The sequence below is a fragment of the Atractosteus spatula genome, chromosome 16 (genome assembly GCF_055471065.1).
Source record: "Atractosteus spatula isolate fAtrSpa1 chromosome 16, fAtrSpa1.hap1, whole genome shotgun sequence".
In the NCBI taxonomy this organism is placed as follows: domain Eukaryota; kingdom Metazoa; phylum Chordata; class Actinopteri; order Semionotiformes; family Lepisosteidae; genus Atractosteus; species Atractosteus spatula.
In genome coordinates, this window is record NC_142721.1 from 14,810,544 (window position 1) to 14,834,525 (window position 23,982).

General features: G+C 44.6%; 1 protein-coding gene across 1 annotated transcript in view; it reads right to left on the reverse strand.

The window, feature by feature from the left end:
* The window catches only part of bbox1 (gamma-butyrobetaine hydroxylase 1), a 52,701-nt gene that overhangs the window by 24,206 nt on the left and 4,513 nt on the right, over window positions 1–23,982 (reverse strand). Inside the window, exons 3-6 of the mRNA XM_088935203.1 lie at window positions 23,217–23,301; window positions 17,802–17,893; window positions 11,108–11,566; window positions 9,999–10,113 (exon numbers count right to left, since the gene is read on the reverse strand). Of these exons, the coding sequence (XP_088791329.1) occupies window positions 9,999–10,113; window positions 11,108–11,566; window positions 17,802–17,893; window positions 23,217–23,301 (751 nt within the window). The remainder of the gene's footprint in view (window positions 1–9,998; window positions 10,114–11,107; window positions 11,567–17,801; window positions 17,894–23,216; window positions 23,302–23,982) is intronic.

Consider the following 23,982-nt stretch of genomic DNA (forward strand, 5'->3'; position numbering starts at 1 on the left):
TAAAATAATTAAAAAAAAACAGCATAAACTCTAAAGACTTCAACACATGAAAACACACATACGGTTATGAAATGTGTTTTTCTCAACTTCACGAAAACATTTTAAAAAAAGAAAAAAACTCCTGCTATCCCTTGAGGGATGACAATATGGAGAAAACTGTGCAAACCACAGACTTTCAGAATGAAAAAAAAAACGCAAGACGTCAATAAAAGAGCTATGAACATTCGTGCTGACAGGTTTACTGGCACGGGGCGATGTATAAGAAGCAAGAGGACTGGCTGTCACAGACAGAAAAGCCTTTCCTGAAGAACTGGGCCAAACAGAGCACCAGGAGACTGCGGAGATCGCTGAAGCACCACAAGCAGGACGGGCATTCAGGCAGAGGAGCAGCTCAGTAGCAGAATGAAAAACGCTTTATGGAAGAGAGGGCTTCCGAAGCCGAACAAACAAGGAAAAATACTAAAGCAGGCAACCCTGCTCCTGGAGATCTCATCTAGTTCTTTCCTAACCTCCCACTGCAGTAGGTTATATAAGAAACCATTAAAGCAGCAATTTCCACATTCTTGGAACTGTATGATCACTTATCGTAAGCCGAGTGTGTAAATTAACTTCAGAAAACATTTGGAACAGAAATCGTACCTCCAAGGACCTTAACTGAGCAGATTACTTTCTTAATATATAGTATCAATGAAGTGTCAGTCTTAAGAAACAGGTGGTTTAGAGGGACACCGAAGAATTGGGGCACTCCTGATCCAGTGCTGGGGACCCCTGTACTAAAAGTGCTACCAAATTCCTGCAGTATCTGCATGCCAAACTGGCTGTTGAACACTACAGGGTTCCTTTCCAATTCAACTTTAGATACAGTCGTTATTTTACTAAAATATATGTGTGTCTTTATAAAGGAGACTAGTATTTGTCTTTGCAGTTTAGAAAATTTGCTAATTGTTCTAACGTGAATAATAACAACAATTTCTTACTCTTACATAGCACTTTTCTGAGCACTCCACTTTACAGGTAATGGGGATCCCTTCCACCACCATCAGTGTGCAGCCCCACCTGGATGATGCACCAGTACGCTCCCCACACACCAGCTCTGAGTGGGGAGGAGAACAGAGGGGTGAAGCCAGTTTATTATTATTAATAAGTTTATTATTAGGAATTTATCTCTTAGGAGGCCATGATTGGTAAGGGCTAATGGGAAATTTGGCCAGGACACTAGGGTTACACCCCTACTCTTTTTGAGAAACACCCTGGGATTTTTAATGACCACAGAGAGTCAGGACCTCGGATTTACATCTCATCCGAAGGACGGCACCTTTTTACAGTACAGTGTCCCTGTAACTATACTGGGGCATTAGGACCCACATAAGACTGCAGGGTGAGCGCCCCCTGCTGGCCCCACTAACACCTCTTCCAGCAGCAGCCTCAGCTTTCCCAGGAGTCTCCCATCCAGGTACTGACCAGGCTCACACTGCTGAGCTCCAGTGGGGCTGCCAGCTGGGAGCTGCAGGGTGATATGGTTGCTGAATAGCCATGTGAGAGAGCAAACATGCATTTGTGCCAGATTAAGGTCACAGCTAAATAAACCAACACCACTGTACAACAACCATCTCTGCATCGGAGAAGCTGAGAGGCAGGAAGGCTCACTGCTCATTGAATAAGTCAGAGATGCTGTTAATGGGCAATTAGCACTCAGAGTGAATGACATTCCACATGAGGGAAAGGGGCTGGTCTGATAGGCTCTATGCATGGCTAGTCACACCTCTGGACTAACTGTAAGGAATACAAGAGCAGCTGTGAGAAAGAGGGAGCAGTCTGTATCTAGAGGAGAGGGTAGATGAGTGGTGTACTGTGGTGAGCTTCTGATTTGGTTGAAGTTAGCCTACAGGCCTAGGTGAGTGGAGAATACTTAACTCTGTCCTGAGGTGTGTCACAGATGCTGGACAGGTGATTGAGGGGGCAGATCGTTTGTCAGTGTCAATGGGGTTGTAGCGCTCTGAGGATCAGGGTGGCCAGCAGAGTTGAAGAGTATCACAGCAGGGATTGAAAACCATTATTGGCATGCAAAGGGATTTTTAACAGCACATGTATTAAAAGTTAATAAGCCATGAAAAACTGAATACTTGACTATTCTGTAATTCTCTACAACATGTTAACCACTGAGCACAAAAAAAAAAATCATTTTGGTTTATTTAGTGCATTAGTTTTAGCAGGTGCTCGCAATCTACACCACCAATAGTGTTTTTAAGGGTAAAATGAAATATGGGGTGGGGGAGCAAAGTTAAAGGTTTGCTCATTTCAGACCTTTTGAAAACAAGTTTCAAATTTGCAAAATGTGTTCTGATACACAGAAGGCCATTAACATATGCAGAATATATAAAAGAGGCTTGTGCTAGTTGTTTGAATTGGCTCAAGTAGGGAGCTGCGTCAGCATGCGTAGGCTGCAAAGGAACAGGTAATGGGTTTATTCCTGCTGAAAAGAGAAGAAAGGAAACACAATGTTTTGGCTGGGGAGCCTTTTCACACCTACAGAAGGCTCCACAGCTGAAACATTGCGTTTCTTTTCTTTTCAGCAGGAATAAACCCGTTACCTGTTCCTAGTTGTTTGAATGTTTAGTTTAATGGTTTGCCCACCAAAGGCACAGTCGTCTCTAGAATTAAGGACTCGCCTGTATCTACTAGATCAGTAACGAGACGCATAAGTGAAATGGGGATTATTGAGAGATACTGTGACTCAGATGGAACTGGGAAAGAGCTGCGCTGACTAAAACTCATGCACGGCACAACTACTGGGAAGATGTAGCTAAGACGTTTATTAATTATTTTTGAAAGCTGGAGGAAGTGTGGAACTGCTTCAAGTGTCAAGCTATGAGGCTGAGACTGGAGAACTCAAAGTGAAAGCAAGAGCAAGGACCACACTAAACGGTAAGATGTCCATATTAACCAATTCATTTTAAATATTTTTAATACACTTTGATTAAAGAGAATTTAGTACGTATGGCTAACTCTAGGCCCGCCCCCTCTGAAAGGCTGCTGACCCCTGTGTTAGAGCCTGATGGCATTAGGCATCACAGGTCAGTGCAGAAACATGCTCTCTTCTAGATAGTGCAGGGTGTGTATTCCATGGCTTTAACATCAGGAGATTAACAAAGTCACGGACTGTGGTTAGTGAGAACAGGACTGCTGCTGGTGGGTAACGGGAATTCTTTTTGAAGACTGCTGTCTATGGCCAAACAGGATCAGTGGCAAAGTTAGCTATGGGGGAATCTTAGTGGTTGCTCATTAAGATTTGTTGCTTGTGGAAGCACGAGATGAGTCAATATAGTGTTAATAATCTTGGCGATAGATACGAGAGCTGGCGTCAAGGATTAGGTTATGTTCGATGCTCTAATTCTGGTTGTGAAAGGCGATTAGCGATGAGAAAGTGGGGATCGGGTTAAGGGTTAAGCCGAGTTTGAGCAACGATGACAATCTAATGACTACTGGAAAGGGCGACAAAGTAATTGAGTGGAATTCTCTTGTGCCTGACAACCTACAAATGAGAGATAATTGACGAGCTGGAGAGAAGCCAAGGGGATTTGTGAAACGACTCGCATGAAGTTTTGCCGAATGGAAGAGGGCCATACAGTCTGCCCGAGAGGGAACCACTGGTAGATCCAGGATAGCGTAGAGGCTCTGAGAGACAAGGACAGACCACTTGGCATGAAAAAAGGAAAGTTATACATTGGCAGCATTGCTTGCTTGATACCAAAATAAAAAAAGTAAAGGAGGAGCCTGTTCATCACTATTGATGTAAGAGAAGTCTGATATTACAAGTAGCCTAAAGACCTGGGAAACTAAAATGGTGTGAACATTTTAGCTTTTAAAGCACTGAGTCTCTACTAGAGCTAGATTTTCAACATTGTTTCCAAAAGCAGAAAGGTTTTTGGTGAGTCTCGACGGCAAGGCTCCCCTGACATATGGAACAATTTTGATAGGGAAACACGTAAGCACATTTTGCATCAAGAATTTGACATATTGGTATTTTCACCACAGAAAACGCAGAAGCCAGATCCTCCTAGCTGAAGTTATTTTTCAAACGGCTTAAACTACAGACGCAAGATATTTGTTTTGGGGAGGGAATGACATTTCAGAACCCCGGGCATTCATCTCCAGACCCCGAGGTGAAAGACTGGCGCTTGCACAGTCCCACGTTCCCCTGCGCCGGCTAGAAAAGGAATAGTATCTCCTGCCAAGGAGCGGTTAGGGGAAGCAGATCGTTCTGCTCCCACTGGGTCGTAAATCCAAAGAAATAAAGCAAAGAGAAAAGCGCCTTTAAAAACTACGTCTAATGGGACGCATCTTGGGAGAGCGCTAGGCTGAGGGGTCGGTCTGGCACACAAGCATGGCCCGAGAGTAGCGCAGGCAGGCTAGACAGGAGAGGGGTAGGCTGCTCATTTCCTCTGCGGTCTTCTCGGTGCTAAATCAGTCTCGCATGCGTCGACAAAGGAAGCTGAACAAAAGTTTCCACAGCATTCTCACTCTGATGTTCAGCATGTAGGGCGAGCTTCCAGCCAGGAGTTTGTTTTTTGTTTTTTTAATTCTCCCTTGTCGTTCGGTCTTGAAGTGGTTTTTAACACATAAGGGAAGTGCCTTACCAGCGTTCCTGTTCTTTTTTTAGATTTTACTCTGCCGATAGCCAGGCAATCATGTGGTTCCGCGGGGGAGGCTCTTGACGTGTGGGCATGGACGACATGTGCACATACACAACCACAGTCTGCTTGCTAAACAACTGAATTGCGTTTCACAAACGATGTAAATGACTTCCTAGTCACCCATCCATTTTCTTTACACTTCATCCAATTCAGGGCTGTGGGAGAGGCGGCGCCTATCCCAGCATGCAGTGGGCACAATTTGGGGGTACGCGCTGGATGGGACGCCGGTCCATCGCAGGGTACCCACAGATGCAGACGTGCCCATGCTTGCACCAGAGCCAATTTTCCCAAAAGCCAATTAACCTACCAGCATTTCTTTGGACTTTGGGAGGAAACCAATACAAACTCCATGCAGAGACCACCCCAGGTCCAGAATCGAACCCAGGACCACTTCACCATGAGGCAGCTATGCTAAACACTGCTCCAGTGTGCCACCCTTCCTTCAGGCTAGCATGAAAAGAAAATGAATGACAGGGGGGAAAAAAAAACACCTGCATTCCAAATGTACATCACCAAGAGCAAGTAAATCTCCGCGCTTTTGGTTCAGAAACAAACTACTTTTCCGAAGACTTCTCCAGCGACAGACGCGGTCTTGTCAAGTTCTTGGGTTCATCCCAGAGAGTCGGAGCCCAGCTGTGGGTGGCGGAACGGCAGGAATAAAAGAAGGGAGAGAGAGAGAGAGAGAGCGCTCTCCGCAGAACTCAAAGCCGACACGGAGGCCTCCTCTCCAGTGAGAGGAGGCCCGGCCAGCCAGAGGTGATGGACGGGACCAGCCGCTGCAAGAGTGAGGAGGAATCTGCTGGCAAGCCTGACTCTCCTCCCAGCTCCCCTGCTGTATGAGCCTTCCGTGGGCGCGCCGGCCGATCCCGCTAAAAATACCCACCAGCGCTTATCTCGGGCCAAGCCCCCTCTGAATACATTCATTTATGTCAATCATCTCTCGTGTTCCTTCATTTTTCTTAAGGCTCAGTCGCCTCCGTGTCTAAATTCAGCAGACCGGAGAGCAGGCACACCCAGCTAAGCAAGAATCGGGAAATTTAAATAAGCTCTCGCCCCTCTCTTCCTAACTGTACTGGGGAAGGGATCTCCACCACCCCCCCGTCCACTTCTAAACCTCACTAAAAGGTGAAAGGTTTGCCACAGGCGAAGGTTTTTTGTGCATTCAACAGTTTGTTTTTACAAACATGGACGATAAAAATCACTGAACGAACTTGTACTTTGCTTGGCTGATAACACTAAGTGACCCTGTTCTCTCTTCCTCTTTTCCATGTGATGTCTGGCAGTGTGCTCTTTTAAAAGCCTAAGATGCAAGGAGAGAAAACAGAGCTCTAAAAAGACACCATGGGCTCATAAACGTTTTGGAAGGTACAAAGACAGCAGCAAAAAGAGATTCCGATTCTTATTTTTACATGGATTTTGGAACACGATCATTCACCCTGTGAAACCCAGAGGACTGGCAGAAGAGCTCACATTCCACATTTCTGCTTAAAAGCAGTTGTATTAAGGTTTCCGAATTCAATGGAGCTGCAAAATAAACATAAAAACATGTGGAAAACAATAACCTAGCCAAAACTGTTTCTCATTTAAGCACAGAACTGCAAGCTCAGGATTCGCAATACCTGTTTCTGATTAAATTAACAGCAATGCTTCTCCCCAAGCACAGCACATAACTTATACAGCGCAACAAAATCTATAAAACCAGTCCAGCAGGCCACCATTACATCATTTTTTGCATTTCTAAAGACTTGGAATAATTTAACAATGATTAATGAACTGATTAAATCTGCTGTCTTAATTAAACCTTCGCTAGTCAAGGACAACAATTTGGCAGGTTTTCTGATATTCGAAAGTTGTATGTTTTACAGTAATTGGCTGACGCTCTTATCCAAAGAGATTTTACTACAGCATAAAAGTCCCTTGATCAAGGGTGAAGCAGTACTGACCCATCTTTCACTTACAAGCTCAGAAATTGTCAGCCTTCCAGTTACAAGTCCTGAGTCCCTAATAACTGCTCCACACTGCTGCCTACCAATCCTCTGCAGCTTCAGACCTGAGCAGGAGAGTAACATGGGTCTGATGTCCAATTTAGCCTTCAGATTACAGAAGCCACTTTTTTTATTTTTCCTGAAATAGTGCTGTCAATTAAAGATCCTGCTGGACTCTTGCCTTGAAGAAGCAGAAGCAGGACAATCCTGCCTTACAGCCATCTCTTGACCCTACTGCGACGATACAGCAGCGAATGCCTTTGGTGCCAGTTTTTCCGAAAGTAAATTTAAGAAACAACGCTGCACACTCTGGGAAACTCTAAACTGCACAGATTTCCCCACAAGTTTACAGAAAAACAGCCTTCGCTAGGAGACTTGTTGTTACTTAATCCTACAGGAAATCGTCAGTGCTAATTAGCAATGGCAGTGAGGACCGTGGTCTTCCAATGCCTGAATTACATCACCCAACCCACATCTGAGAGCCTGCTTGAATTACGTTTACATGGGTCTGAAGTCCGCAGTGACTTGGGTTGCACTGTAATTATCAAATAGTTTCCGATGTCCCAGGCAGAACACTTTGTACTCCTGGTTGGTGTTTTTTTTTTAAGACTGTTAACATGGCACCTCGCTCTCAACAGCTTGAGTAGTTATATTAAAGCTGCCTGAAGAGCAAATACTGCCATTTCATTCTCCCATTGGCACTTCCTTTTAGCGCAAGGCCAGGATCATGCAGGCTGATGGACTGCTGCCTTCCAAAAGTCAAACTACTACTTGTGGCCAATCCATAGACAAGCTCCACGCAAATCAAGCACCATGAGCCATCAATTTGCTGTGCATAAGGACGCATACTGCAGTAAATTCTACATGCACTACATGAAGCAACAGCTGAATTTAATTCCTCACACTAGCGTACAATCCTTGTAACAGTTCACCAAACAGGAAACCAATTATAATCATTAATATTTGTAGTATTATTCTGGCTGAGGACGGGCCTTATGCATAAAATCTGAAAACCTAACTCAAGACACATGGAAAAAATTCATCAGACTACGCAAACATTCTTCCCAGGAAATGGACTGGTCAATAATCTGTCTTTACTACTGTAATTAGAACCCAGGGAGGGAATAGGAAAAAAAATAAAGCAACCTTGCACATACGGATTCTGCCTGTTGGAAGGGTGATTAATAAGGTGGTGACAAATTAAGATCCATGATGCATGAAAGAGCTGGACTGCTATAACAACCTTGATCTCTGTACTTTCACCGTCAATAAACTTGCTTTAAACTAATGCTTTCATGATGTTATAAATGCAAATGAAAACTGTAAGTGGTATAAGATATTAAAGAAGTTCTGTAATGAAAAAAGGAAATGTTATAGAGGATTTAAATCAGTCTAAAATGGATAAAATTACTGCAGCAGAGGTGAGGCCTGGAACACCAGCTGTGAAAATACAGCTGTGGCAGCCTCTGCAGACAGTGTTATAACTGTGCATCCGGAGTTACATGTTAAATTTCCATTAAATGCTACACACCTACAACACTAGTTCCGTTATTCAAAATAGCCAAGACTTTCATTACAGACGCATTAGCACTAAATACAAACAATGCTGGTTTTCCAATAATGAAACATTAAAGGAGGGCACAAGAACCAATTTTAACAGCTTCTCCCAGCTCTTAAGGTGATGCTGCCTTCAAAATACTGACCGTGCAGAACCAGTACTGGACACGCACGGCAAAAATCGTCAGTGATCACTGAATAATTTCCGAAGTCACAGAAAAGAAAATCCTAAACATCCTCTATTTCCAGGCAGTTGGGGTATATCTCATAATTAGCGAAGGACAGCGAGCTGCACCTTAAGAGTGAGAAAACTGAAAAGAAAATATTCTTTGTGAAATATTTCATATGAAACCGATTATCTGCAACAAAGGTTGGATGAATATTAAACTGCTTCTGAAGCAAAACTGTAAGGCTAGCAGCACCAATGGCCTTATTCCCTCTTTGCTTTGCTCATTCCAGACCAGGCATTCTCAATTCTGGTCTTAGGGGACCCCCGTGTCTCCTGGTTTTTGTTCCAGCTGGATCATTAATCACCAGTGCTAATTGGCGCCTGTAACTGACCTGCGTGTCGGTTTAGACTTTCAGACCTTTTTTCTGCAATCAGTTCCTGGTTTCCAAAATACCCTAGCAAAAGTGCATTTTTCCCCCCACATCAGCACACAAAAGGTTATGCAGTCTCTCCTCAACTTGCCAATTAAGAATGTGCTCCCTGATTTCTGTTCAAACAGAAGATAAATTGGCTAACAGACAGGTGGGAACAACAACTACCACAGTGAGTCTGTTTTTCCTTCTGCTTTAGTCTGATGGGTTACAGTTCAGGCGACACCTCACTCGGGGCTGTCCTGACACTCAACTCATTAGCACAGGGTTCACACCAATTTCAAAAACCCATTCAAGCTTTTTGAGCTGAAAGCAAATTATAGACCTCAACTAGAAGATTGAAGTAAATTACCCTGCGTTTAAAAACTTTGCCGGAGCAGGTTCACACAGGATCTGGGTTGAGTTCCACTGTCCTAGACCACAGGACAGTGGACTGTATTCACTCACTGCCCTGTGTGGCGTTTTCATCCTACCTGGACTACTAATTAATATCATTTAGATCATTAATGTTGTTTTCAGCCATTTTTAGTAATTGAGGAGTTTTACCTGTAAGTCTTGCACAGCTACAGACTTCCACGTCCAGGACTGGAGACCACACAGACGCAAAGCTAAGCCAGTCCAGTTAAGTCAGGAAATAATTCTACAAATTCATGAAGTATCTCGGGTGGAAAGCAAAAAGAGAAAGTCCCATGATTGCTTCAGAGGACGAGAGTCAGTGTGTGAAGTAATTTCTGCAAGGAAAAGAGCATCTCATCCTTGGAGGACATAGCAGCAAATTGGCACAAAGCACAGACATTTGGGCCATCTGGGCTAAGATCCTTGCGGTGCTTTTCAGACCTCACAAAGCTCTTCACATCTTCTCTTGACTGCAAGGCTTGTAGTGAAAATTAAGAGGAGTCACACATGGATCTTATTTCCTAAAAACCTCTTCCCCCCGCCCCATCTTTTTGGCGACGATCCATAAGAAAAGATGAATCACCAGGGCTCAGGGATGTACAGTGACGTTTTTGAAGTGGGTTCAAGTCAAGTCATTGCAAGGAACCACCGATACCTATAGCACGAAAACGCACGTTGAGCACTATTAAATCTGCCAGTAATTAATACAGAAAGGGCTTTCCTTCAGTGAGATCCTAGGACAGCTTGAGACGCAGTTGAACCGTACCGTTCAGAAAGAGCTCCTCCCGCTGCTTCTGTCTTGCCGAGGGAGAAAAGCATCTTTTCTTCAACCAGTCGGCATCAAACTCGCTGGTGTGCTGGTCAGGCCACACAACGGACACCTAGCAAAGCATCAGATGAGCGAAAAGGACACAGGCCGATAAGGAACGTCAGCAAGCACACCGCAGTTATCGTGCATCTGAATGGGTTTCAGGTGTAAAATGGTTCTTGGGCTCCTAGGTCAGGTTAAGCTGGGTGATTTACCATCAGCTGGATTCCATTCTACAAGACCATAACAATGATAAGCTTTTATGCAGAGGCTAATTAATAAGGCTTTTATTAGCCTTCATTGCCTCCAAGTCTTTAACTCTCCAAGATGTAATAATAATTCCTTAGATTTATATAGCGCTTTTCTGGACACTACACTCAAAGAGCTCTTTACAGGTCATGGGGATCCCCTCCACCCCCACCAGTATGCAGCCCCACCTGGATGATGCTCCAGTCCACTCACACACACCAGCTCTCAGTGGGGAGGAGAGCAGAGTGATGAAGCCAGTTCAGAGATGGGGGTTATTAGGAGGCCATGACTGGTAAAGGCAGGGGGGAAATTTGGCCAGGACACCAGGGTAACAACCGTACTCTTTTCAAGAAAAGCCCTGGCATTTTTAATGACCACAGAGACTCAGGACCTCGGTTTTACCTCATCCGAAGGACAGCACCTGTTTACAGTATAGTGTCCCTGTCCCTATACTGGGGCATCAGGACCCACACAGACCGCAGGGTGAGCACCCCCTACTGGCCCCACTAACACCTCTTCCAGCAGCAACCTTAGCTTTCCCAGGAGGTCTCCTGTCCAGGTACTGGCCAGGCTCACACTGCTGAGCTCCAGTGGGGCTGCCAGCGGTGAGCTGCAGGGTGATACAGCGTCTGTCAGCAGCCACATCAGAGGCCAAAACCGGCCACACAAAATTAATGCGCCATGCTGGCACATTCGCGGGTCCATGCAAGTGAACAGATTGACAACGAGCAGCTGGCACGCCTTGAGGCGGACTTTCCAAGAGCAGGGCGGGCGGTGGGCCCACCCACAGGCGGCCGCAGCCCTCAGCGGGGCCTCACCTTGGTGGGCTCGGTCAGCTCCACCCTGTCCACCCCGGTGTCCACGTCCAGGTCCGGCAGTGGGAGGCTGCGCGCCCCGGCGGAGGGCAGGAAGCAGCGCGGGCACTGGCAGTTGTCCCGCAGCCACACGAAGGGGTAGAGGCTCCGCGACCCGTCCGCCCACTGCACGCTGACCAGCCGCTCCTGCTCCAGGGCCCGGACCCGCCGGATGCTCGAGGTCCCCGCCGGCGCCGCCGCCGCCGCCGCCGCCCCCTCCGGCAGGGGTGCGGCGGCCAGCCGGTGCCAGCGCGGCCCCCCCGGCGCCAGGCCCGGGACCAGGGCCTTGCACAGAACCCGCGGTCCGCCGTGGCCCGGCTGGAGCCGGGTCAGGACTTTGGCAAGACCAGCCCACATGCTGGGCCCGGTGTAGGAGATGCAGCCGAAGGGAAGGGGCGATGTTCCGGGCAGGAAGCTGTAGCTCTGGAGAGCGTGGAGAAATCGAAGCACAGAGATCCCGCAGGTTTCAGAGACAAGCCACACAGCTGTGCGATATGCCATACCTACTGTGGTGTGTATTAAGCTGTAACTACATTCAACAATTTTTCCAGACGGGGTTCTTGATCCTCGGTAACAAAACGAATGAATTGATGGGATCGCAAAATTCCAAACTAAAGTCTCACTGCAAAGCTATTTTTACATCTCGGGATTGGGAAAAAAAAATCAGTACTGATAAGTGCATTCCAGATCACAATGGAAGCAAAAGGCACACAGTCAAACCTCCAATTTACATCACAAAATAGACTAAATTTCCAGGTGTGCGCAGCGCCATATTCAACGATTCAGAACGAGGTAATAAAACTTCCAGTGATGTACTGCGGCCTTTTTACTCAGTAGACAAGCAGGCTTGTAAATACATCTCTTTTAATCCGACAAGAAACATTGCACTCAACTTCAAAACGGTTTTGCCGACAAATACTACTTGTTTGCCCTGCCTGTAGATCACTTTGGAACACTTCTGCGGTGAAATGTCTGCTGCACGACCTGTTCTCATTCGCTCGTACATCACGCTAGTCATTATAGTGACTAGCGAGCAGGAAGGGGCGTTTCACATCACAATTCTCATACTACACTATCAGGTCCGGCTCAGGTCTCAGGGTTTCGGTGCCTCATTCTGAATCACAGCCAATGACAAAAATAAAGCGTTGCGCATACCTGGAAATTTTTGTCAATTTTGTGACGTCAATTGGAGGTTTAACACATTACTGTGCACATTTTATTTGCATTGTACTTTGAAATGCACTCATCAATGCCGGATCTAACCGCCCAATAGGAAAATAGCGTAGTTCACCTTTAAAAACCTTGACAGACCCAATAAACATCCATTTAACTGTAAGAAAAAAAAAACACGTCTGCTCTGCTAGAGTGTCTTTTTATAGCAACAATGTATTCAATCCATCCATTATCCCATCCTCTTGTCCTGGTGAGAGTCATATGTGTGTCAGTTTTCAAATAAGTCTTATTCAATCAAATGGCATGTTGAAAAATAAATGACTCACTTGTTTTTTTTTAAACAGTAGTCAGTCTTATGACTAGTTTAGGGCACAATGTGGAATTTGCTTTACCCAACAAACCAGTTCAGTGCAGCCCTCATCTGCAATTCAAGCTGAATTGCAGCTTGAATTGCACAGGAGGATAAACTGAGCACAAAGGTCTGTAGAAGTTCAACAGCCCTGGCCAGCCCCCACCAAGAGGCTCGGTACACATTAACACGTCAGTAACTGCAGCTGCCTCACGGTGCATCATCCCCTGGCCAGGAAGTGAAGCCATATCTCACTGCTCTGTGGCTAAGGATCTGCACCTATGACTGGAAGGTTGTCAGTTCGTATCCCGGGGCCAGCAGAGGAATTCAACTCCGTTGGGCCCCTGAGCAAGGCCCTTAGCCCCAACTGCTCCAGGGGCACCATATAAATGGCTGACCCTGCGCTCTGACCCCAAGCTTTTCTCCCTGTCTGCGCGTCTCATGGACAGCAAGCTGGGGTCTGCGAAAAGACAAATTCCTAATGCAAGAAATGCATATGGCCAATGAAGTGATCTTTTACAAATCTTTTAAAAGTCTCAGTACACCCACATACTCAATAAACATCCTCAAACATCCTAATTATAAGGTGCCCCAGCTGCTCCTGAACTCTTTTCCATCCCTGTCTGCATTGAAAGGCACCAGTAACACTGCTGTACCAGACAGCAGAAGTACTGCCGGATGTTTTGGATGATTGGACACTTAGTTTAATTGCCCTAATATTCGCCGGGCAAATATTTATCCACAGGACCTGCGGATAAGGACAAGTCCACCATTGTTCACTTGACACAGTCACTGACCAAGCCCAGCAGCGCAGTCTAAACTGAATGACATCCTCTGTCGTTTTCCTGTCTGCAGAGCTTCCTTGCTGAACTGCAAAGAGCGTAGTGGAGGCAGCTAGATTTGCCGTATTTGTGGAGTGTATTACAACCGGTCTTTAAAAAAAAAAAAAAAGATTGTTTTCAAGTAGTTTTTGCTGACCCACGTACAAGTAAAATTTAATACGACCCGTCTCAGTTGCGTGTTGTTTCAGTCAGGTGGACTATGTGTAGGGCTGGAGAAATGACCCGTTTGTTAAGCCACAGTCTCATCGATTCAGCACATAATCAAACTCAACAATCTAGGAAAGCTGGACATTTTATTTTTTTTTATGTAAGAGTTGTTTTTAGGCATAAGCCATTATTTTGCTATAGACTGTGTAGTTCGTCACTAATTTCCTAACTGCAGGCTCAGTTAAGGAGTGGTTGTAACTAGACCAGGCTGCGTTGGCTCTTGTCACAGTTCAACGCCACGCCCTCTTGACGCCACAGTCCCAAATTGCCGGATTAATCATCCAATTGTTTTGAAGTCCATCCATGAAAATCACTCTCTTGCTTAAATTCCAGCTGCTGGGAAAACGCTGAGACACGGGTGCCAGTTTCCTTGAATGATGCTCACTACTGCAGGAATTCTGCATGCCACCTTCAACCCGGCTCCAGCCTTTTGCGGACGTGCAGATTGCACAAATAACACATGGCGATCTGGCAGGAGGAGGATCTTCCCAGAGATCCGCCCGGGAATTTGACCAATCCTTCCCATGGCAGTGCAATGCCCAAAAGACCCTGCAGCAAAACAATCTCCAGACACATGGCACTGATTTTCACTGATGCCACAGGAAGGCAGACCGTTTGCTTCTTTATAGCTAGAGCTAAAGCTCATGGCAGTAAGCAGCAGTGCAAAGATTGAGGGGAGAACCCATGTGCAGGGTGATATGAGCAGCAGAGCAGGCAGCAGTAAATGTGGGGACAGGCAGCCAAGAACAACAGGCAAAACACTGTCCAGGGTCATGGTTGGAGAACGCAGGAGGGTTTGCAGCCAGGAAGCAATAGACTAGTGAAAATACAGATAAACACAGTCCAGAGAATTAATCTAAAAATGAGCAGGGTGCAAAGCCAGAGAAGAATAGTACACAGCACCAAGGACAAATCCAAGTGACAAAGGCAAGGCAAAGCAGGGTCTGGGATTCAAACCCAAGCACCAGACAGGCAACCAGTGAACACAAGAATTCGAGAACTAGACCAGCTACACTACAACAGAGCCCAAAGCACTGCCAGCGGAGACTGTAAGTAGCCTGCTTCAGCTGAGATCGGAGTGGTCGAGAATTGCCAACAGGTGAAACGGGTTTCCTGTCAGGATGTGTATCCATGACAAGCAGGACTGACAGGCAGGTGAGAGAGGTGTGGCCAGCTGCCATGGCAACACTAGCTCGTTCCGCAGTGCTCACGCTGTAAGCAATCTTTTATTTATCTTCATGGTCATTCTTTTTTCTCATAGAGAACTAATAGACTTGTTTACCACAGACGTATCAATGTGACACTGAACTGAGGTAGGCCAGAATGTCCTGGAGTATCCTCAAAGGGAATAAAATAGTTAAATGTTGATGGGCTGATTATTTCAATGAAGAAAGAAAACACAACGTTTCGGCCATGGAGCCTTCTTCACACACCTGAAGAAGGCTCCACGGCCGAAACGTTGTGTTGTCTTTCTTCCGTTTTCAGCATGTTATAAACCTATTACTTGTTCCTTTGCAGCCTTTGCATGCTGACACAGCTCCCCACCTGATTATTTCAATGCCTTTCTCCCTCCCCACCACAAGCTAGTCACTATTCTCTACTTTATCAATGTATATTATCTCTGTCAAAACCTCTCTCTGCACATAAAAGTCACAAAAAGTATTCTTAATCGTCTCCTTCCGAGCTCTCTTGATGACTGTCCATTCAGAACGAACAGTGAAGCAGGGACCACAGGACAAGAGGACACTACGTGGAAATGCATTTAAAACCAAGAACAAGAGGAACTTCTTTACACAGACGTGGAAGGTGACTTGATCCAGCGACCCAGCTGTGTTTTCAACACTGACACCCTGGATTGTTTCCAGAAAGGGGTACAAATCCTCCACCAATCAGCGATGCACTACCAATCAAACTGGGTCAAATGGCTCCTCATCTGTAACGTTTTTGTTTTAAAAAAAAACATGGGGGGGAAGAGTAGCACCACATTATCTGAATTTATCACTGAACTTGAAAGCACATTTTACTGCAAATCACAGCGATGTAATTGTTATGTAAAGGAAGGAGACAATGAAGGCATTTCCTTATCAAAGGCGTTAACTATGGGACCCCACGTATCGTGCGGATACAGAACTCCTTAGTTTGCTGGAAACTTCAGGACATTGTAGTTTTTTTTCCCCCCTTCTTAAAATCATGGAAGGAGCCAGCTGACAGCACAGCCTTCCCGTCTTGTTTACCTTGACGGGAACACTTAGTCGCCCCTTAAAATAATGGCTCTTGATCTTGTAATCAAGACAACTGGACACTGCAGGCAGCTCGGCAGCCAACAGCACCCACATGCAGGTTGGCAGAAGAACACCATGGTAAAGGCTGAGCACAGTGGAACCACAGCGACAGGTAGAATAAAGCATGATTCCAAAAAACTGTGCAATGCATTTAGCCTCATATAGAAAACCTTGTACAATTGTGCTCACTAGGCTACAGAACAGTTATGGCTCCTCACTCAGAGTTACATGGTCAACTGTGTTACAGTTGTGAGTAATTGTACACTCACAACTGGCCAAACTAACAGAATCTAACTAACAGCTTGACTTGACTCAAGCATTCAAAACCTGCAAATGTGCTGCAAAGTGAACCCAATAGCTTGGAGCCAACAGAGTCAAAACTTCAGGTGTGTGGTCCACAAGACATGCAGTTTTGTTTATTTTAGAACGTCTTCAGATACTTCACTATTAACCCCTCCCTTGTCAAATAATATAACACCCCTCACTTACTAAAAGTGAACCCAACAGGAGGTACAGTGGACCATGAACCAGAGGATACTGCTAGCAGAAGCTGGTGGGAAGGGTTTTTGTGATGAAGAACAGGAGAAGCTTCTTGAGAAAATAAGAAGGGGGTCTCTGGCAGAAACTCCCCAGCCGTACTGCCTAAGCCAATTACCTGAGATCCCCAAAGCAACAAATGAATTAAATCAATTAGCTAGCAGCAATACAATGAAGCAGAGAGGCAGAGAAACCATGCCAAAGTACAGAACTCATGGGAGAAAGCTGTACTGACAGTGCTAATTGCCCTTAGGAAAGCTCACAGAGTAAGTGTTCCTGCCAAGTATCTGTCTCTTCTTATCTAAATAATTTGATATCCCAAACATGGACATTTTGGGATTGTTTATACAACAAACTAATAACGTTCTCAAGTTAAAGGCATTCATTACAGGGAATCAGAAATATAAAAACAAGGCTGGTGAGGATGCTTCTGTTTTAACCTGGCTGGATATGCAAGTACAGAACAAAGTCAGTTGTATTCCTCAAATGTTATCAGGCACCTTCGATTCCACTAAGTAACAGAGAAGTTATCTTTATGTGGGGTTAAGATGATTAAAGGAAATCCAATGTCCTACACATTACAAAATTAAAGGTTTATCTTCAATTACAAAATAGTTATACACCTGTAACCCGTGTATAACCCGTCTTTAACAGGCGAATTAGAGCAGGTTAGATTTTAATTTACAGTATAACGTGCTCTCCAACGTTCTCTATTAAGGCAATATTTAAAAGTGTACCAATTACTGTATTTCTTTTGAGTTAACCACTAATTACACTATAGATATGCTGCGATCACGTTTAGTCGATTCATCCACGGAACAGCCAAATCTCCAATTGTGCATACTTTTATAGCGCTGAAGTTTAGCAAGATCATTTACCAAAACGATCTTCTTTTTTTCTGCGCTTTATCTTAAAAACCTCTATTCTTTGCACAATACGATTTTCTTCCTCCGTCTTGCAAGACCTTTGTAAAAAAAAATGCAATCGTCTCACAGAGGAACAGCGCTCGCCTGCATTTAAAGATACAAACCGCATCTTTACTACTGCTGACGAAAACTTCCTAATAATAATATACAGTTGAACAGAGACAGTACTGTACGCATACCAAAAAAGAGGATACCAAGATTGTAACTCTCCTCCAAAATAAAAAAAAACAACAACTAGCAAGATCCACCTGTAAACCTAAAGACTTGAATAAATAAAAGCATGGCAATAGTGCTACAGATTCTAAGAAATGAGGATGCAGTTGTAAAAGACAGGACACCTACCTGCGTTTTACCGAGCTGACCTGCAGTCACAACACTCTCTTTTTGAATCAGCTTTATTGACAAAGAAGAGGAGCACAAACGCCGGTCGGCAGCTGAGTCAACAGAAGAAGTAGGTGAAAGGTCAGCAGAGCGCGATGACGCTCTTTGGCCGGAGAGGGGGGGGGAGATAGTGATGGGACTGCGGTCGCTTATTAACACTGAAACGCCTGTAAACAGTCCCAGGCAGCTGTCCGTATTTGGTCGTGGGATTGATGAGGTTATGGGATCGTTTTAGAAAGTTGTTCATTAGTTGTTCATCACTTCTGTTTCAACTGCATAACCACCTGTCCTTTTCGCTCCACCCGCTCACACACGCTACACAGCCCCACGCGTGGCATGCATAGTGCGCTAATTATGATCCGTTATTGCCGCATAATGATCGGATAGAGGAAGTGTTTAATACCTGCTGTCAATATCATGAAGGTGGTCAGTTCATTTTATACGGAGGCATGTTCATTCCCGTGATGAGCTACAGTAACTGTAGAGGAGATAAACGATATATGCTAAGTATCTTAGTTTAAGAAAGTGATTACAGTAGATGCCGAGAAAAAAACAATTCTGTATCATAATTTGATTCAGATCAGGCATTCTGAACTGAGTAATTACAATTTCGAGCAAACAACCGTTCCATTCAAAAATGCAAAGTCATTTTTGTGTAATCTGCAAAAATATTAACAATAATGAGGACAGAGAACAAGGGTTTCTTATGCGTTTCCTAAGACACAAACTGTGTTCAATTACTGCATCTGTTAATCTCCAGACTTGTCATGAGTGGAGAGGAGCACGTTCAACTTGGTCTTTGTTTGCTTTGTAAAAGGATCCCATTTCTTATGTCCACAGTAATCTAGCCTCTTTTCAGCATAGTTTGTTAGAGGTCCTGGGCAAGAACAAAAATCTCATAGATCTTCTCTAGCAGGTTTCGGATTTGTCATTCACCTCGATAAATTCTCAAAATATTTATTTTCTGATGGTGGCGCAGTATTATCAGCATCTTTGATTTGAGAGCAACAGTGTTTGTTTTGTCTACTTGCACTGCAAGAAGCATGCTGGCTTGAGAGAGCTTTTTCCTCCTGGTACCGTTAAAATATGTCATTTAAAAATGAATTCTGGAAGGTTTGGGGTATCTCTTTGAACACCGCTGGACTTTTATAGTGATGACTTAATCAGGAAACTCCATCGCAGATTGCTTCAAAAATACTATGGAAATCACTTGGATTGATGCTGACTCATCTTGACCAAATCAGGCTTTGATTATATTATCACACGAGCCTGTTGGACTCGGCTTCTTTATTGAGTAGCTCTAGAGCTCAGTGGTACCTACTGCCAGTCTGAGCACCAGCTGTCAAGTATTGCTGGTAGCTCTGATTTGATGGTGAGTTTGATTCATGATGTAGAATTTGTGTCATGATCTTCATCCCTCCTCTTAAGGGTGCTCTGACCCTTTCGTATTGAGTTGATTATGTGCACCTGCCCTCTGTTTGTCTCTCATTATTTAAACCTGGCGCTCCCGCTATTCTGGGCTCAGCGTTAGGAGATGGACGCCCGGAAGCCCGCCTACCAGCGGGTCCAGGAGAGACCTGACGGCACAGGCTTCATCACGGCATCCTGACCATCTGGGTCCGGGGCTCGGAGCACCTGGCCTCGTCACCCTGGTTTTATTCCCTGTCCTGTTTCTGGATTTTAACCTTCTTTGTCTCGTCTTGGATGGATCCCCCAGTTCCTAGACTCTGGACTGCGCCCCGGATTTCCCCTTTGGACTGTCTGGATCAGTTTGCCTTTGTCAAGCCCCCCCGAGCGCCCCCATCACGCCCCCCTGTCTGTCAATCCATCCTGATCCTTATCGTCACCTCCCTGTTGTCCTTCTCCACTTACTTCCGGATCATACCGTCTGCATAGGGTCCTGAACTACGCTTCACGGGAGCCTGGACCGGCTCCCATTACAATCTGATTCTCCACATGTGCCTCCACAACTTTCCAGAGGTGTGATTCTTTCAGGGAACTGTTGGAAGTATTTGTAATTTCATTTGCTCCAGACAGTATCTCCACGAACTTGAAGTCAGGGAAGACAATGAAGGGGCTTAGTTTGAAAACTGGCAAGAAGCCATCTTCTCTTCACAAATCACTCAGTGCTAAAAGTTCATTTTTTGTACTTTCTCCCTTTTGAGTAGAGGTCACAGGATTAGGGTTAGATGTCAAGGAGCAAAAGGTTCTTGTGAACAAAACCTCCACAGTGTTCATTTTTGGTTATTTCAGAAAATTAAAAGTAGACAGATTCAGTCAGGTTGCAACTGTAACTGACAAGAGTTGACTGACCCGTAGTATAAATACCTGTTTTAATTTGTATTATTAAAAATAAGACATTTTTAAATAAGAAAAACTTAAACAGGTGCAAACAGTGTGCTTGAAAACTATTTTGTATAAAATAAAGTCGCGACGCATGTGCAGTAAGGCAATTATTAATATGCTCCTGGAAGTTATCAAGAAGGCATATTAGCACACAGTGGTGAAAATAACTCTTGGAACACAGAAATCAAAAAATCTTTGGTTTTATTCTTTGCTACTGCTTTAGAGGCTGCAGTGTATAAAACCAATAGCTTTCACCCCTCAAACTTCACTTGTGATTTCGACTCAGCACACTGCATCCAAACCTGTATTCTTTGTAATGCATTGGAGCTACTGCTGCTACACAATGCAATATTGTTCCATTTTTTGTAGTTTACTTCTCAGGCAGTTTTGTTCAAAGAAAGAAATCGTTGTTTCAAGGCCTTTGGGCAAATTGCCAAAATGTCGTTTGTTCTTGTTCTTGGTTCTGTCTTCTTCCTGGAGCTCTCAGTACTCCCTTCACCTAAGTTATTTTGTGATAGCTATTTTTGCATGACTTTCTGAACGATTGAAGGTGTCAAAGCATGTCTGGGATCCTGGCTGCTATCAGGGAAAAATGTAAATCAAAACTAATTTCACTTAACTTCCTTGATGGACATCCTGAAACTCTTGAAGTGGAGGAAGCACATGAATTGTCATACAGAGCTCTCAACCTCAAAATTAATTTCAGTAATTCAGTTAGATCCTAATGAAAGCAATATGAAATGACACGTCATGTCATTTGCCAAACCGCTTTATACCCTACGGTGTCGCGGGGAACCGGAGCCTACCTGGCAAGCAACGAGCACAAGGCAGGGTACACCCTGGACAGGACGCCAGTCCATTGCAGGGCAAGTGCAAGCCAATCACACATGGGGACAATTTGGAGGCCACGATAAAGGCCGAGGGGGAAAATTTGGCCCGGACACCAGGACAACCCCCTACTTTTCTCGAGAAATGCCCGGGGATCTTTAATGACTACTGAGAGCCAAGACCTCGGTTTAACATCTCATCCGAAAGACAGAATATGAAATGTGTAGAGAGTATTTGAGGTACTGTAACTCTTACTTGAGGGAATGGCCTAGCTTCAAGGATGAGGCAGCACAATCCCCCCTGAGTAATCAAAGGAATGAGCCAGGGAGCTGCTACAAAGGTGTGTATGGGATGGGGGGAGGGACGCTGAGAGATGCAGGAAAGGAAGGAGAGTCCCGGGTGCATGATACATAGATATTTTTATACATAGGAGAGCTGAAGTAGCCAAGATTAATTTGTGATGATCTCCACTCATACATCACAAAAATATATGGTCTGGAATGTCTTTTCATCTACCGTTGATGCACGGTGAATGTTGTATTTAATCAGTGATAGGACAGTAATATAACTAAAATGCACTTTCCTTGATTAAATGGTATAACCTACTGCAAAGTAACTGAATAGGTTTCCATGTATTAACGTTGATAAGAAAGGAAGAAGCACCAGAACAAGTTATGTTTCATTAAGTTTACAGACCAGCTGCTTAAAAAAAACCCTAAGAGTGTGGGACTCACGTGTTGGAAACAAGTGTAGAATCAGCTTGACATGCTACTTCGTAATTCCTAGAGTACATGGACTTTCTTTCCTACAGCATTATTGCACTGCAGGAGACTGGTTGCCTGTATGTAGCGTGAAACAGGGCAAGCTATTACCTTGTAAAAAGGTACTGGTTGTGCACGTTTAAAAGTGCGAGTACTTTGCTTTGATTTTTTTTTTATGTTCTTGTTTCCTAATGGAGCCCAGCGGCTGGTGATGACCAGCTGCCACTAGGTAGGACTCACAACAAACTCCGGGGAAATAGCGAGACTGCATGGAAGAGCTGAGAAAGAATGAAAACACTGACAAAAACAACAACAATTCCAGGTCTTGAAACTCAATAACCTGTGGAAACCGTCTTGGCTACTCCAGGCGCCCTGGCTCTGCGTCGCCGGTTTCCACAGTACTGTACTTGAAAGAGGAGGTTACAGCACAAGACGGGGCTAGTCGTCACCCAATGAGAATGAAGTGCTCTAGAGATAGAGTTCGAATGAATTCCTTTAGCACCCTTTCGGGTCTTATCAGTGCCGCACAGACACATAGCACATGGAATCAAGCAGAATGCATGACGCTCAAATAGGAAAAGCAAAGTGGAAAGGAGAAAATAAAACCCATGGCCATAGCTGTATGGTAGTTCACAGAATTAAAATGCTCTACTCCACATCTAATATGCATGCAATTTTTGTTTTTATGAGGGCACGAATAGGAAACGCCTGGTAGAAATTACGGCGTTTTACAGTACTGAATGTTCCTATCGGTCCCGGTTTATAATTTTCTCCAAGCAAGAGGAGTTTCCTTCCACCAGCAGTCTTTGAAGAGCTATTTCCTCATGTCGGAGAGCCAGCCCTTAAGGACAAGCACAAAGATCAACAGCCACACCTGCTTGTTACAACTTTATTGGCTTCCTGCTGTAAAAAAAAATAAAATCAGATACTGAAATAGGTCTAAAGCCGCGCAGAAATGCAGAGCCTCGTGTGTTTAGGAACGTGCTCAGCAAATTTCCAATGTCATTCTTCGGTGGAGAGAAATTTCTGACCACGGGTTTTTAACGATTTTATCTGTGGTCCCTTCTGCCTGATCCGATCTTATCCAATCTCCAACAAAGCAAATTGCAATCCTTGCCAGTGCATACATGACACAGATGCTGCAATCTGGTTACAAGTGACATCTGTGGAATCTGAGGATACCCTTGGTGTTGCATATGGAAAATATATTAATATAGTATAATATATATTAATATAATCCCTTGCATTCATGTACTGCTTGTGCCTGCTGTTCTCGGTTTTAAATTCCGCTTGTGTCCTGTAGTTGGTGTGTCACTGGTGATTCTGAAGAAATCTGCAAGATTGACATTTTATCCCAAAGAATGATTGACACATACTGTAGGAAAACCTACTTCAAAAACCTACTTCATTCAACACCAAAGTGTGGCCCTGCCTGGCTAACATGAGACAGCCAATCCACACCAGCAGCCCCACTGCACAGCAGGTCTGGTGGGGAACTGACACAGCTGAAGTGAATTCTCCATCAGCTGAATCGAGAGGAGACTTCAGGTACGTCAGATTGAGCAAGCCCAGACTGGAGCTGAAGGATATCAAGGCTAACACTGGCAGTACATCCAAACATGGGATCTTTAATGACTAAGAAATATGAACCTCAGTTTAATGTCTCATCGGAAGGATGGGACCACCGTACAGCACAGTGTCCCTGGTCACCATACTGGGACATTGGACTGTCAATTCCAATCCAAAGGGAAGAGTTCCTCCTACTGGTCCACCATCACCTCCAGCATAATAATATTACTGATACTAATGCACTACTAATATAATGCTGATATAATACTTTTGATATAAATTTGACTTTCTCTGTGAATGTTTCCATTCCATCATGTTTGACATTACAACAAATTTCTTTTAGTTTTTCTTTTAGTCTCAGTAAGAAATTCCTGAGAGTGGAAACAGCAATTGGGACCCAACAGTATTTGCTGCATTTCTAATGCCCCAGTGTATTCTATGAAAATCTGACATCTGCAGTTTGATCTTCTGCCACACTTTGAACATGAAACCCTTTTGGTCTTCAAGCGTTTGTGAGAATAAGAGTTATACGTTCCCAGCGCCGTGCTGAAAGAGTGCCAGAGACCACCCCCGTCCACCCGTTAATCAGCACCTGATCTCTGTCACAGTGGCAAGGCTAGAGCTACGAAACATGCGGC